The 15120-nt window shown below is 46.7% G+C and overlaps 1 protein-coding gene across 8 annotated transcripts in view; it reads right to left on the bottom strand.

Moving 5' to 3' along the window:
• rab3il1 (RAB3A interacting protein (rabin3)-like 1) overlaps positions 1-15120 on the bottom strand; it is a 234037-nt gene that overhangs the window by 8613 nt on the left and 210304 nt on the right. For 6 of the 8 annotated variants that reach the window (XM_070899826.1, XM_070899827.1, XM_070899833.1 and 3 more), the window contains one exon: positions 3082-3181. The exons of 1 other annotated variant lie outside the window; for it this stretch is intronic. In XM_070899826.1, the coding sequence (XP_070755927.1) occupies positions 3082-3181 (100 nt within the window). Of the gene's footprint in view, positions 1-3081; positions 3182-3886; positions 4015-15120 lie in introns of those variants that run through there. One more of the 8 variants, XM_070899829.1, reaches the window with a different exon arrangement.

Below are 15120 nucleotides of genomic sequence, written 5' to 3'. Positions count from 1 at the left end.
CTCGTTTGCTGTGAAGGAGTTCCAAGTAGAGCGCTTGCTTTGGGAGTCTCATGTCTGGCATGCGAACTAAAGAGCACGGGGGGGAGCTGGTGACTTCATTGTTGGATTGTAGGAAGTTTTGGCTGAACCAGAGACCAGACATCAGACAGACTGACAGTACAATAACAGCCCTGAAATCAATGGCAGATGGTGTAATGGGGGTATGTGTGAAAGCCAATGTTGTAGTTCTAGATGAGGTTGCCAAAAGGTAGAAAATAGATGGCAAATGGGAAGGAACCAAGGAGCGAGCACTGAGGCACAAAGGGGGTCACTTTTGGGTGTGGGAGAAAAAAAAACATTGAGAGATGGAGTGTCAGGAAGGTGTGGAATCAGGAGAGTGTGGCGTTAGTGGTGAATCAGAGGAACGGTAGTGGAGAATATAAGACTTGCAATTATATAGCACCTTTAAATGACCTCAGGATCTCCCAAAGTGCTTTGTAGCCAATAAAGTACTTTTGAAGTATAGTCAGTGTTGTATTGTAGGAAACCAGGCAGCTAATTTGCGCAAAGCAAGCTCCCACAAACAGCAATGTGACCAGATAATCTAGTTTTATTGATGTTGGTTGAGGGAGAGGGCCCAGGGAACCAGGAAGAACGCCCCAGTTTTATTTTTGAGACCTCCTACGTCCACTTGAGAGGGCAGACTGGGCTTTGGTTTATCGTCTCATCCGAAAGACAGTGCAACACTCCCCGAGCACTGCCCTGGAGTGTCAGCCTAGATTATATGCTCAAGTCCCTGGAGTGGGACTTGAACCCACAACCTTCCGACTCCGAGGCGAGAATACAACGACCAAGCCACACCTGGCAGTGTAGTGGTCAACAATTCAGAAGACAGCAGAGAGGCTGAAGGGACTGAGGAGAGATAGAGAAAGCTGTGGGGGTCATCACATCAGATGCTACTTGTGACTCTGACCGGGGCAGTCCCATTCCTGTGGGTGAGTCAGCAACCAGAGTGGCGAGATTCGGAGAAAGGGCAGAGAAGAGATATGATGTTAGTTTGAGAAGATAGACAGCTAAGAGTGACATTTCTATAAAGTGGTGATAACAGTGATTTTAAAAAGGGACAGGAACAATAGCTGACGTTTAGGAGATTTATAACGTCAGTAGACATGGGGCTGACAGGAAGTTGTGTGATTAGCAGAGGGCTTGAAACGAGCTTATTTCCACCTTCGCCCGTCTCCACCCCTGCCTCAGCTCATCTGCTGCTGCAAAACTTATCCGTTCCTTCGTTACCTCTAGACTTGCCTATTCCAACGCACTCCTGGCTGGCCTCCCACTTTCTACCCTCTATAAACTTAAGGTCATCCAAAACCCTCCTGCCCATGTTCTAACTCGCACCTTGTCCCACTCACCCATCACCCCTGAGCTTGCTGACCTACATTGGCTCCCGGTTAAGCAACGCCTCGAATTTAAAATTCTCATCCTCATTTTCAAATCTCTCCATGGCCTCACTGCTCCCCATCTCGAATCTCCTCCAGCCCCACAACGCTCCGAGGTTTCTGCGCTCCTCCATTACTGGCCTCTTGAGCATCCCCGATTTTAATCGCTCCACCATTGTTGGCTGTGTCTTCAACTGCAAAGGCCCTAAAGCTCTGGAATTCCCTCCCTAAACCTCTTCACCGCTCTTTGCGCATTTAAGACGCTTTTTAAAACCTACCTCTTTGACCAAACTTTTGGTCATCTGCCCTAATATCTCCTTATGTGACTCGGTGTCAAATTTTGTTTGATAATGCTCCTGTTAAGTGCCGTGGGACATTTTACGACATCAAAAGTGCTATATAAATACAAGTTGTTGTGTTGAAGCAGGAGGTGTTAATGCTTCATTACGGAAATGATGCTGATGAGAGTTGGGAAGAGATAGGAGAGAAATTACAATGTAGGGGTGGGGCAGGGGTGTGATGTATGCATCGGGAGACAGGCACATTGTATGCAAACTCACATTCACTCATACACATGAACACATTCTCACACTCAAACTCACACAGTAATACATGCACACTCACCTATAGTCACACTGATATATACATTCGTGCTCATGCACTCACACATACATTCATTCATTCATTGGTTCACACGCCCCTTCAAACTCATACACTGCAGGGATCAGAATGGAAGATACCCCCTTCAAAATGTGATTTAGCAGATACATGCCCAGGTACCAGGTCCATAATCAACTCAACACAGAAGGACAAATCCCATTACTGAACGAAAAACATAGAAACATAGAAAATAGGTGCAAGAGCATTCAGCCCTTCGAGCCTGCACCACCATTCAATAAGATCATGGATGATCATTCCCTCAGTACCCCTTTCCCGCTTTCTCTCCATACCCCTTGATCCCTTTAGCCGTAAGGGCCATATCTAACTCCCTCTTGAATATATCCAATGAACTGGCATCAACAACTCTCTGCGGTAGGGAATTCCACAGGTTAACCACTCTCTGAGTGAAGAAGTTTCTCCTCATCTCAGTCCTAAATGGCCTACCCCTTATCCTAAGACTGTGTTCCCTGTTCTGGACTTCCCCAATATCAGGAACATTCTTCCCACATCTAACCTGCCCAGTCCCATCAGAATCTTATAGGTTTCTAGGAGATCCCCTCTCATCCTTCTAAACTCCAGTGAATGCAGGCCCAGTCTCTCGTTATATGACAGTCCAGCCATCCCGGGAATCAGTCTGGTGAACCTTCGCTGCACTCCCTCAATAGCAAGAATGTCCTCCCTCAGATTAGGGGACCAAAACTGAACACAATATTCCACGCAAGGCCTCACCAAGGCCCTGTACAACTGCAGTAAGACCTCCCTGCTCCCATACTCAAATCCCCTAGCTATGAAGGCCAACATACCATTTGCCTTCTTCACCGCCTGCTGTACCTGCATGCCAACTTTCAATGACTGATGTACCATGACACCCAGGTCTCGTTGCACCTCCCCTTTTCCTAATCTGCTGCCATTCAGATAATATTCTGCCTTTGTGTTTTTGCCACCAAAGTGGATAACCTCACATTGTAATTCAAGTCCTCTCTTCCCTTTGTAATGTACATACCCTGGACCTGCAGGATGGCGAAATGTAGAAATAATTTCCTGAGTCTCCCAGCTTGATGCGATGTTTACAGGTTCTCGACAGGCCACTCAGCGCACATTTCCTGTGAAGAGGGAACACGAGAGAGAGTCACACAGGAAAGAATGAGCCCCAGTTAACTTCCTGTCAGGATAATATATTTGCCAGCAGTAATCAGTGGCGAGCGTCCACCCAAAGTCTAATTGAAGTTCCATGATCATATTGAATGGTGGTGCCGGCTCGAAGGGCCGAATGGCTTACTCCTGCACCTATTTTCTATGTTTCTAACCTAGGCCGAGTACAGGAATAGTAGTCAATAATGTTACCATCCATCTCAACATAGTCTCCCAGGAATGATGGTCTGGGACCTCCAAGAGAGGCAACCTATGTTTTCGATAGCTCTGCTCACCTTCATGACCTCAAACCTCCTCACTCCCCTTCGACAAGCAAGGAACACCTCTTCAATTACAGTTACTCAACTATTTTCTCCCCTCACCATGTACTTTCATCAGCTTGCAGGGCAGGAAGACTTGTGGAGCGCTGCTTACTTCCCTCTATCAATAGCTCTCTGGGGCTGGGCTGTTGGAGGTGACCGAATGCTGCCTAGCTATTTAACTCTCCAATCATTTGCAAAAATTAATTAGCTCAGTGTCTCCCCGTGGCCAAGAGCAGTTTTCAGCGTTAAGTAATTGTGTGCAAATTTCTTTCAGCTAAAGATAGCGGGATAGACTCAAAACACTTGTTCAACACTATTTTGTTCCAGGGCTGGTTTAACTTAATGGGGCTGAAATCACACCTGATTTTCGATTCCACTGAAGTCACTCGGGCACGATGTAAAACGGGCTTGGAAAAAGTGTAAGTAATGCTTTGCCCCCATCTCTTGGCCAACGGGTCTCGACAAATCCCGCTGCGTCTTCACTGTGAAAAATTTAGGAGAGGTCATTTATATCCTTCCACGATAGGAGCAAAGTCTGACATTTGGTCATCCAGATTCTTAGTTGTGGACCATATTTGGGCAATACTTCAGCCCAACAAAAAATGGTTAAATATGACTAACTGTGTCTGTCACATGGGTCACAGGGTGGCTAAGTGATATTAATGCATACTTCTTCCCACCATCTTTCTGTCCCGCCTCTCCTTTCCTGGTTTTTCTGTTCCTTCTTTCTTTTCTTGCATTCCTCTTTTACTTTTCATAGCCTGCCTGGTTATGCGAGTTGCGGGAGCTTTCTCTTGCTGAAGCGCAAGACAAAGTAACAGACTGCAGGAAGTAGGAAAGTCCCAGCATTCAGAGGATTATATCTGGAGAGGCCGTCGATGGGAATTCTCAGGTGGCACAATGTCATCATCCATCCGAGTTGGTAGGCATGCCAGTCCTTATATTGGTAACTAGCCAACTATTAGGAATGGGTTGTGAGAAGAGGACTGGACTGGGCTCCAGGAATTTTGTTTATATCCCTAAAGGATGGGAGTATAGTTGTTATCGTAGTAAACGTGTCAACCCGGAGATCACAAGTTCAAATCCCACAACTGAAGCTGAATCCAATAAATCTTGTAATTTGTGGGCTGGCCCCGGAAAAAAAAATGACCATGATTGTTGTAAAAACCCCAACTAATTCCCTAATGTCCTTCAGGGAAAAGGAGCCAGGCACCTCTACATGTGACTCCATATTATGTGGTTAACTCTTATTACCATTTGCCGCTCAATTGTTTAAAAGCAGCCTTCTCAGGGAAAATAGGGACATTTTTTGCCACTTCTTTCTTTGCAACATGACTTTCCCAATCCCCAAACATGCACAGTGCAGCATTTTTAAAAATTCTCGGGATTTTTTTAAAAAAAATGTTGCAAAGAAAAAGGTGGCAAAAAAATTTTCAGAGGAAAATGGTCTTATAGAAAACAAGGCAATGAAAAATGTGTGTGTTAAACTTGTTTGCAAACACAATGCAATGATATAAGTTACTGCATTGTATCACTTGCATGCAATGTCACCCTAACAGAATCAATGCACAACTCTCACCAAATAATAAGAAAGGAATTTGGAAACATTTTTCCCCCAGATGATGATGGAGTGAGAGGGTTAAAGTTACATAAAGCTCTCTAATCTTGCAGTATCGCCGCTTATCTTCCTGTGTGTCCCCGGGGTACAGCACTTTTTACGTGATCTGCAGAAATTCTAAGAATTTATACAATCACAGAAAATATTCCAGCAATCTCGAGCCCTGTTGCTAATCCCCCCCAGTACCACATTCCTGCACCAGAGATTTTTCCAAATGTTATTCTCTTCTGAAGGTGCTGACTTGTGCAGGGATACAATTCCACACAGTCCCAGCAGTCCTCTAACACCTTTCACAAGTAGTTACATGCCTAGAGTGTGCGTGTGGTGTGCTGGGGGGGGGGGCGGGGGGAGAGGGGGAACAGCAGATTTTAACAGCAGTAGACGGGACATTGTGCTCACATGTCCGCAAGCCCATTGCTTTAATCTCCTGCCTTGCCTGACGCGATCAAAGAAAATGAAACTTTAAAATAGCTCACTCCTAGTGGCTAATCTATTTCCCTCCCTAGGCCATGGATACCGAGGTGGTGCCTTGCCTCAACGCACAATTACAACACAGCCCGGGTTCACTGTTCCCTCACAGAGACAGTGTTTGGTACCAGAGGTGGGATTGATCATTTTCTTTCAGAAAGTAACATTTTAGGATACAGTATACAAGTCATTTAAGACATGACCTGTGGTAAGTATAAAATGCTTGGGAGGAAAAAAGGTGACTTTGGACCTATGGTTGCCAAAGCTCTCCACCACTAGGTGTCATGTGTGGGTCTATTCTAGACTAATTGACGGAGATTGATTACTATGATTGGTCAACAACTCCATCATCATTGTATCATGCGATTACCAGGATGGTTGAAGGCAAACTAGTTGGACCTTGGTTTTTAGATGTCTAGCAATTCCTATGTTGCTATGATAAATTATCATGACACCGATTTCCTTACCCCATCTCACCTCAGCACAAGTCAGAGGTCCACTTTTTGAGAGCATAAGATTATGGGGGGGCTTGACAAGGTGGATGCAGAGAGGATGTTTCCACTGATAGGGGAGACTAGAACTAGAGGGCATGATCTTAGAATGAGGGGCCGCCCATTTAAAACTGAGATGAGGAGGAATTTCTCTCTCAGAGGGTTGTAAATCTGTGGAATTCGCTGCCTCAGAGAGCTGTGGAAGCTGGGACATTGAATAAATTTAAGACAGAAATAGACAGTTTCTTAACCGATAAGGGAATAAGGGGTTATGGGGAGTGGGCGGGGAAGTGGAGCTGAGTCCATGATCGGATCAGCCATGATCATATTAAATGGTGGAGCAGGCTCGAGGGGCCAAATGGCCTACTCGTTCTTATGTTATGTTCACCTCACTGAGCCTGACTATTTTTCAGCTAAGTTGAATGGACTGGCCGAGCACTGGGTAGGGCTACTGCCTTAGATTCAAAGCCCATTCCAAAAAGGGGCCGGGATGTTGTGCACTGCTGTACGTTTAACAGCGTAACAGTGGTTAGAATGAGCAACGGAATCCCCCTACCCACACACCAGCTCTGCTGCACTGAAGGTGGAACTCACTGCCCAACCTAGTGTATCGTTGGTAGCGGTCCCTTTGAGCAGCTGATCTCAAGACACTGCCTGCCAATGTCAGACAGCTAGTTCACGTGGGCATTCTCCATTCCAGGCACTGCCCGGCAGAGTCCCAGACAATGACGAGAGGCATTATTACTTCACTCCTGGGTTATTTGCATGAGCTTTCAGGCTGGAGCTTCCAACCCCTGTCTGTTTGGTGCAAGAAATGCACATCATGCACAAAGGAGGTTTACACCTGGCCAAAAAGGTCTTTGTTCCCAAATCTCATCCCCAACAACCCTGGAACTGGCACATATGTGACATTAGGAAGAACATTGGCCTCATGTGCTCAAAGAAGGAGACTGACATTTTGAGTAAAGCCTGAGCCAGGCGGCAGACAATCTCCCAAGAGTTGTTGTTACACAGACTCCAAACCTTTACAGATACTCTCCCAGTAGCAGTGGAGATGCCTCCGCTCTGCCCCTCTCCTCCGCCACATCCTTGTAACCACAGGGAAATAATCTCTCAGAATAATACAGATGACTAATATCCTGGAGGTAAACCATCTATCAATGGTTACCACCCGAAGCTCGAGTTGGGATCCCACCATTGTAATCTATCCCACATCCATTAGTCTGTGATGCATACGGAGGGTTTAATGAGTGCCAGACCCTTCGACCTGCAATATGATGCAAGGGTAGAATTCAGGCTGGGCTTTGGGCTGGGAGCACTGTTTCCCGTAGAACCAGTGAGCTGGCTGGTTTTGATACCATCGGAGTTTAATGCACCGCTTTTGCTTTCTAAGTGGCGTGAGTTTACTGTCAGTACAACCCGGTTTAAATGGGATAGTTGAGGGGTGTGATGGGAGAGGTTTTAGTTTTGTTTTTGTTCTGTTTTTTCAAGCAGATCTCAACCACAAAAACACTTCCTGCAAAGATATCCCAGAGTAGAAACCGAGGACAATATACTGAAAATGTACTAGAATTTAGCTTGCAGCGTGTTACCATGACAGCAGTTTTTGAATTGAGGTGACAGGCCACAAGATACCAGGGATGGAGAGTAGGAGGAAAATCATGTTGAAGGGAATGGGAGGGTAAATCAGATATCCCACAGAGTGTTTTTGTGGTTAAGATCTGCTTGGAAAAACAGAACAAAAACAAAATTAGCACCTCTCCCATCATACCCCTCAACTATCCCATTTAAACCGGGTTGTACTGACAGTAAAATTACACCGCTTAGAAAAGCGGTAGCGGTGTATTAAACTCCGATGGTATCAAAACCAGCTAGCTCACTGGTTCTACGGGAAACAGTGCTCCCAGCCCAAATTCTACCCTACCATATTATTGCAGGTCGAAGGGTATGGCACTCATTAAACCCTCCGTATGTGGGAACGATTACAAGGCTAGGATCCCAACTCAGGCTTCAGGTGGTAACCATTGGTAGATGGTTTGCTTCTAGGATATTGGTCATCCATATTGTTCCAAGAGATTACTTCCTTGTGGTTACAAGGATGTGGTTAGGAGTAGGTCATTCAGCACCTCGAGCCTGATGATGATGCCAAGCTTGGGTTTTAAAAGCCTATAGATGTGGGGAGGAAGGAAGACATGGAATTTCACAGTTTTTAGGTCCTGGGAAAGGAGGAGTTAGGACAGGAGACAGCGCAATGAGTCTTGGTATCAACAAAATGAGGCAGCAGCCAGGAGGAAGCATACCCTAACACTCGTGTACATTATACTGAAGGCTGACCTGATGGTTAGTGACAACTATGCCCCAGTCAGAGAGCAGTTTGGATTACTGCTGGCAAGCGCATTCGGAGATAGCATTCCTCACCATGTCATGTACTCTTATCGGTGCACACCTGTTGTTGCAGGTTTGTCTGTCTGTACACCAGCGGGGGGGGAAGGGAACGTGCAGGCCACAATTGGAGACCTGCTTTCCTGCTCACGTGTGGTTTCACCATAACTGCAGCATCAATATTTGCCAGCCACAATAGTTTTAACATTACAAATTTAACACCGGAACAGTAGAAATATCAAGGTGATGTGATTGAAGGTCTCAAGTTCAAGAAAGAACTTGCATTTATGTAGCATCTTTTGTGACGTCAGGATATCCCAAACCGCATTACAGCCAATGAAGTCCTTATGAAGTGCAGCCACGGTTGTGATGTAGGGAAATGTTGCAGCCAATTTGCACAGAGCAAGGTCTCACAAACAGCACTGAGATAAATGACTAGTTAATCTGATTTTGTAGGTGTTGGGCAAGGGATACAACGTTGGCTAAGATACTGGGAAAATACCCAGGGCAGGGGAGTGGGACTAGCTGAGAGTCAGCACGGGTTCAACGGGCCTTCTTCCGTGCTGTAACCATTCTATGATTCTAACACCCGTGTTCTTTTTCAAATAGTAACATGGGATTTTTTACATCCACCTGTTTAGAGGACTGACAGCACTTTGATTTAACGTCCTTTTCAAAAGATGGCACCCCAGACAGTGCTGCACTCTCTCAGCACTGCACTGAAGTATCAGGCTCGATTATGTAATTAAGTCTCTGGAGTATGCCTTGAACCCACAACTTTCTGATTCCGTGGTGAGGGTTCTCTCACTGAGCCAAGCCTGACACAACTCAAGTTTACAAAATATTGTTGACTATTATGAAAAGGTTCAAATGTGAGGAAGGAAGTTTCTTTGGTCTTATTTCTAGCAAAATCAGTAAACAGTTTCAAAGGAATGGAATTGCAATTTTACTAAAAATCCTGATCAACGGAAATCTTAATTCCAGGGTAAATAAGTTTGAAATTAGTAAGTGTAATAGAGTTATGGAATATGCTACTCGGGAAGAGTATTCAAATGAACAGTAAAAATGTGCTTACGGCAATTATGTGCGCTCTGGAAAGAAAGAATTGAGACATATGGTGACAAAGTGTGTAGGCGGGGTTGATTTATGAATAAGGGACACTGGTTGATGCTTAAAACCTTCTCTAATTTGTTAAAAGTGTGTATATAACTCAGCAAGTGACAGTATGCAATGCAATGCAGTGAGACAGATCTTGTATCACAACACATTCACTCCTTGCTCCCTCCTATAGGCTATCCAATGGGAATGGCTTACTAATCCTGTTTCAATTCAGATTCAGGCCAGGATTTCTGCTTTTCAGAATTTTGAATGCAAGAGCTTTAGAATTGAGGAAGGTCCACATCCTGTCCCATCATTTAGCTCGATGTCCAGAACCCACCCAGACCGTTGGCAATTCTCTCCTGCCTCAGCACTAAATCAGCGTTGCCTCATTTACCGCAGAATCAAGTTCTTCCACTTTATTCAATGCTTTAACCCAGTCCACATTCATTATATGTGGGTCGTGTATACCAACCAAGTCTACATTTACTAGACTGGAAGCAGTATATACAGGTAGAACGCCTGAAATCCGGAGTTCTAAAAACCATAATTGTCCGAAAAGCAGACATTGGGCACATCGCGGGAGTCGGCATCTGGAATCCGGAAATCTGTTCCGAAAACCGGTCATTTTTTTTTATAAACGGCGCAAACACAAGTTACGTACAGATCTGCTCTGGAGTCTTTCCGAATGCCCCATGACCCCGACCGATGTGTGACCCGAGCCGACACCTGACCCACGTACTCCACTCGGATTTCTGCTCCGATATCCGGAAATACCCGAGACTCGGCCCAGGGGTTTCCAGATTTGGGATGTCTGATTTCTTCTCCGAAATCCGGAAAAACCCGAAACCAGAATGGCCTCGGTCCCGAAGTTTAGGGTTTCGGCACGTTCTACCTGTGCCAAACAAGTCTACATTCACTGTACTGGAGGTCGTGTATACCAACTGAGTCTGCGTTCACTGTACTGGAAGTCGTGTATACCAACTGAGTCTGCGTTCACTGTACTGGAGGTCGTGTATACCAACCGAGTCTGCATTCACTGTACTGGAAGTCGTGTATACCAACTGAGTCTGCATTCACTGTACTGGAGGTCGTGTTTACCAACCGAGTCTGCATTCACTGTACTGGAAGTCGTGTATACCAACCGAATCTGCGTTCACTGTACTGGAGGTCGTGTATACCAACTGAGTCTGCATTCACTGTACTGAAAGTCGTGTATACCAACCGAGTCTGCATTCACTGTACTGGAGGTCGTGTATACCAACCGAGTCTACGTTCACTGTATTGGAAGTCGTGTATACCAACCGAGTCTACGTTCACTGTACTGGAGGTCGTGTACACCAACCGAGTCTGCGTTTACTGTACTGGAGGTCGTTCCATTCTTATCTATCCAATCGTAGCCAGAGAATTACCTGCAATGGCTTCTCTTCCCGTTCCCGCATCGTTACCTCTGGTGTCCCCCAGGATCTATCCTTGGCCCCCTCCTATTTCTCATCTACATGCTGCCCCTTGGCGACATCATACGAAAACACAGCGTCAGTTTCTACATGTACGCTGATAACACCCAGCTCTACCTCACCACCACTTCTCTCGACCCCTCCACGGTCTCTAAATTGTCAGACTGCTTGTCTGGATGAGCAGAAATTTTCTCCAATTGAATATTGGGAAGACCGAAGCCATTGCTTTCGGTCCCCGCCAAACTCCATTCCCTAGACACTGACTCCATCCATCTCCGCAACTTCTGTCTGACACTGAACCAGACTGTTCGCAACCTTGGTGTCATATTTGACCCTGAAATGAGCTTTCGACCACATATCCACAGCATAACTACCACCGCCTATTTCCACCTCTAACATCGCCCGTCTCCGCCCTTGTCTCAGCTCATCCGCTGGTGAAGCCCTCATCCCTGCCTTTGTTACCTCTAGACTTGACTATTCCAACACACTCCTGGCTGACCATCCACATTCTACCCTATGTAAAAGTAGAGATGATCCAAAACTTGGCTGCCTGTGTCCTAACTCGCACCAAGTCCCGCTCACCCATCACGCCTGTGCTCACTGACTTACATTGGTTCCCGGTTAAGCAACGTCTCGATTTTAAAATTCTCATCCTTATTTTCAAATCCCTCCTTTGCCTCGCCCCTCCCTACCTCTGTAATCTCATGTAGCCCCACAACCCCCAGAGATGACTGTTCCTCTAATTCTGCCCTCGAGCATCCTTGATTACAATCGCTCAACCATAAGGTGGCCGTGCCTTCTGTTGCCTAGGCCCCAAGCTCTGGAACTCCCTCCCTAAACCTCTCTGCCTCTCTTCCCTTTCAAGACGCTCCTTAAAATCGACCTCTTTGACCAAGCTTTTGGTCACCTGCGCTAATTTCTACTTATGCGGCTCGGTGTCAAATTTTTTATCTCATAATACTCCTGTGAAGCACCTTGGGACGTTTCGCTACGTTAAAGGTGCTATATAAATACAAGTTGTTGTTGTTGGAGTTTACATTCATTGGACTGGAGGTAGTGTATACCAACCGAGTCTATATTCAAGTCGCTAAGGTCGAGAATACCAAACAAGTCAATGCTCACTGTATTGGAGGTAATATGTACCAAACAACTCTAGATTTACTGTGCTAGAGATAGTGGGGCAGAAATTTGCCTCCGCCCAGCACACCTTCTGGTTTTTGTAGTTTTTCTCCGTCGCATGGGTTGCGGTGGAAGTGCCGTCGATATTCGGCACTTGGATGGTTTTTTTAAGCTCGGGACGGCCCCTTGCAGTGGGTCAGCCGCCCTGATCACTCATCAGCGCCGCGCTAATGACATCAGTGCGTCGCTGATGACGTAAGCACGACGCGGACGTGCCACGTCCCGCTGATGCGTCACAATGTCTCTCCCCTTCCGTTAAAGGGGAGGGCCACTGCGAGCTCCGCATATCTTTCAGTTCGGTCCACTGGCCCACTAGGGAGGGTTTCGGCCGGGCAGGGCCAGGCCAGCGGCCTGCCACCCCAAGCCAGGCTGCCTGTTGGGAGGCCTGGACGAACCCGGGGACATAATCGTCGGGCCGATCTGGCAGTCGCCCGACAATAAAAAAATAAGATGGCATCGCCACCTCCCCTTTAAGGGCAGCCGTGCCACCGACCAACAAGGAGTGCACCAACACAGCCAGCCGTCGGGGGGTACCGGCCAGCGATGCCGCTCCCGCAGGCCAATTCAACAAAAGGCAGATTTTCCGTGGGGCAATTTCGGGAAGCAGTCGCCGCCGGTCGGTATGGGGTCGGCGCATCCACACCACAGCGGGAAAACGGCCGGAGCGGTCCCCTACACCGCTCCATCCTGAAGGACGATTTGCAAAATGGTGGCCCCTCTGCGGAGAGTTGCCGGCCATTCCGCACCACCCCGTGGCCGCTGCTTTCGGGCGACCAGAGGCCTTATCGGGAGCCCCAGTGTATTATCAGCAAAGTCTATGCTCACTGTGCTGCGTAGAGTATACCGACTAAGCCTATATTCAGTGTATTGGGCCGCGACGTCAATCAAGTCAAATTTCATTGAGCTAGGAGTACAGCATACCATCCAGATCTGTTTTCATGGTGCAAGGGCTCTGCACACTACCTGAGTGTACATTCAATGCACCAGGGGGCAATCTATACCAACTAACCCTACATTCACTGCACCAGGGGGCCATCTATACCAACTAACCCTACATTCACTGCACCAGGGGGCCATCTATACCAACTAACCCTACATTCACTGCACCAGGGGGCCATCTATACCAACTAACCCTACATTCACTGCACCAGGGGGCAATCTATACCAACTAACCCTACATTCACTGCACCAGGGGGCCATCTATACCAACTAACCCTACATTCACTGCACCAGGGGGCCATCTATACCAACTAACCCTACATTCAATGCACCAGGGGGCAATCTATACCAACTAACCCTACATTCACTGCACCAGGGGGCAATCTATACCAACTAACCCTACATTCAATGCACCAGGGGGCAATCTATACCAACTAACCCTACATTCAATGCACCAGGGGGCAATCTATACCAACTAACCCTACATTCAATGCACCAGGGGGCAATCTATACCAACTAACCCTACATTCAATGCACCAGGGGGCAATCTATACCAACTAACCCTACATTCAATGCACCAGGGGGCAATCTATACCAACTAACCCTACATTCAATGCACCAGGGGGCAATCTATACCAACTAACCCTACATTCAATGCACCAGGGGGCAATCTATACCAACTAACCCTACATTCACTGCACCAGGGGGCAATCTATACCAACTAACCCTACATTCAATGCACCAGGGGGCAATCTATACCAACTAACCCTACATTCAATGCACCAGGGGGCAATCTATACCAACTAACCCTACATTCACTGCACCAGGGGGCAATCTATACCAACTAACCCTACATTCACTGCACCAGGGGGCAATCTATACCAACTAACTCTACATTCACTGCACCAGGGGGCAATCTATACCAACTAACCCTACATTCAATGCACCAGGGGGCAATCTATACCAACTAACCCTACATTCAATGCACCAGGGGGCAATCTATACCAACTAACCCTACATTCAATGCACCAGGGGGCAATCTATACCAACTAACCCTACATTCAATGCACCAGGGGGCAATCTATACCAACTAACCCTACATTCAATGCACCAGGGGGCAATCTATACCAACTAACCCTACATTCACTGCGCCAGGGGGCAATCTATACCAACTAACTCTACATTCACTGCACCAGGGGGCAATCTATACCAACTAACCCTACATTCACTGCACCAGGGGGCAATCTATACCAACAGGCTTTCCTTTCCTCTAAACTCTAATCGTGGATTTGTGGATGTGATGGTGCCATGCTTCTCGACGGGAAATAATGTTTGGAATACCTTAAACCTTACAACTGTTATGGATAGAACCAGTAATATGATGCACTTTACATTAAACATTATTAAATATTACCCCAGATTAGTTGAAATATAGGGTCACTGGCTGTTTCTGCCCCCTTTATTGAGAAAATGCATATTTAACCAGTTATGTGAATAAACACATTATCAGCTCGTGTCTATCACCCTCTACAGAACATCGTCAGAACTGAATTAACATTCAAAAAGCATAGACTGAGAGAAAGCCACTCGACCCACTCAGCCCATTCCTTCCACACATTGTCGACAGACTCTACCCATCCATTTCATCTCCTGAAGGGACACACACTATAAACAATCCCTGATCTTCAAAGGTAGTCAAGCAAAGCTCCATCAAACACTGGCTGATTAATCTCTACAGAAAACAGGCCTACCCCCCCCACCCACAGACACCAAGTCTACCTCCCCACCCTCAAACACCATGTCTACCCCCTCACCCACAGACATGTCTACCTCCCCATCCTCAAACACCATGTCTACCTCCCCCACCCACAGACCATGTCTACCCCCCCACCCACAGACATGTCTACCTCCCCACCCACAGACACCATGTCTACCTCCCCACCCACAGACATGTCT

The sequence above is a fragment of the Pristiophorus japonicus genome, chromosome 14, assembly GCF_044704955.1.
Source record: "Pristiophorus japonicus isolate sPriJap1 chromosome 14, sPriJap1.hap1, whole genome shotgun sequence".
Classification (NCBI taxonomy): domain Eukaryota; kingdom Metazoa; phylum Chordata; class Chondrichthyes; family Pristiophoridae; genus Pristiophorus; species Pristiophorus japonicus.
This window is presented reverse-complemented; position numbering and strand designations above follow the sequence as displayed.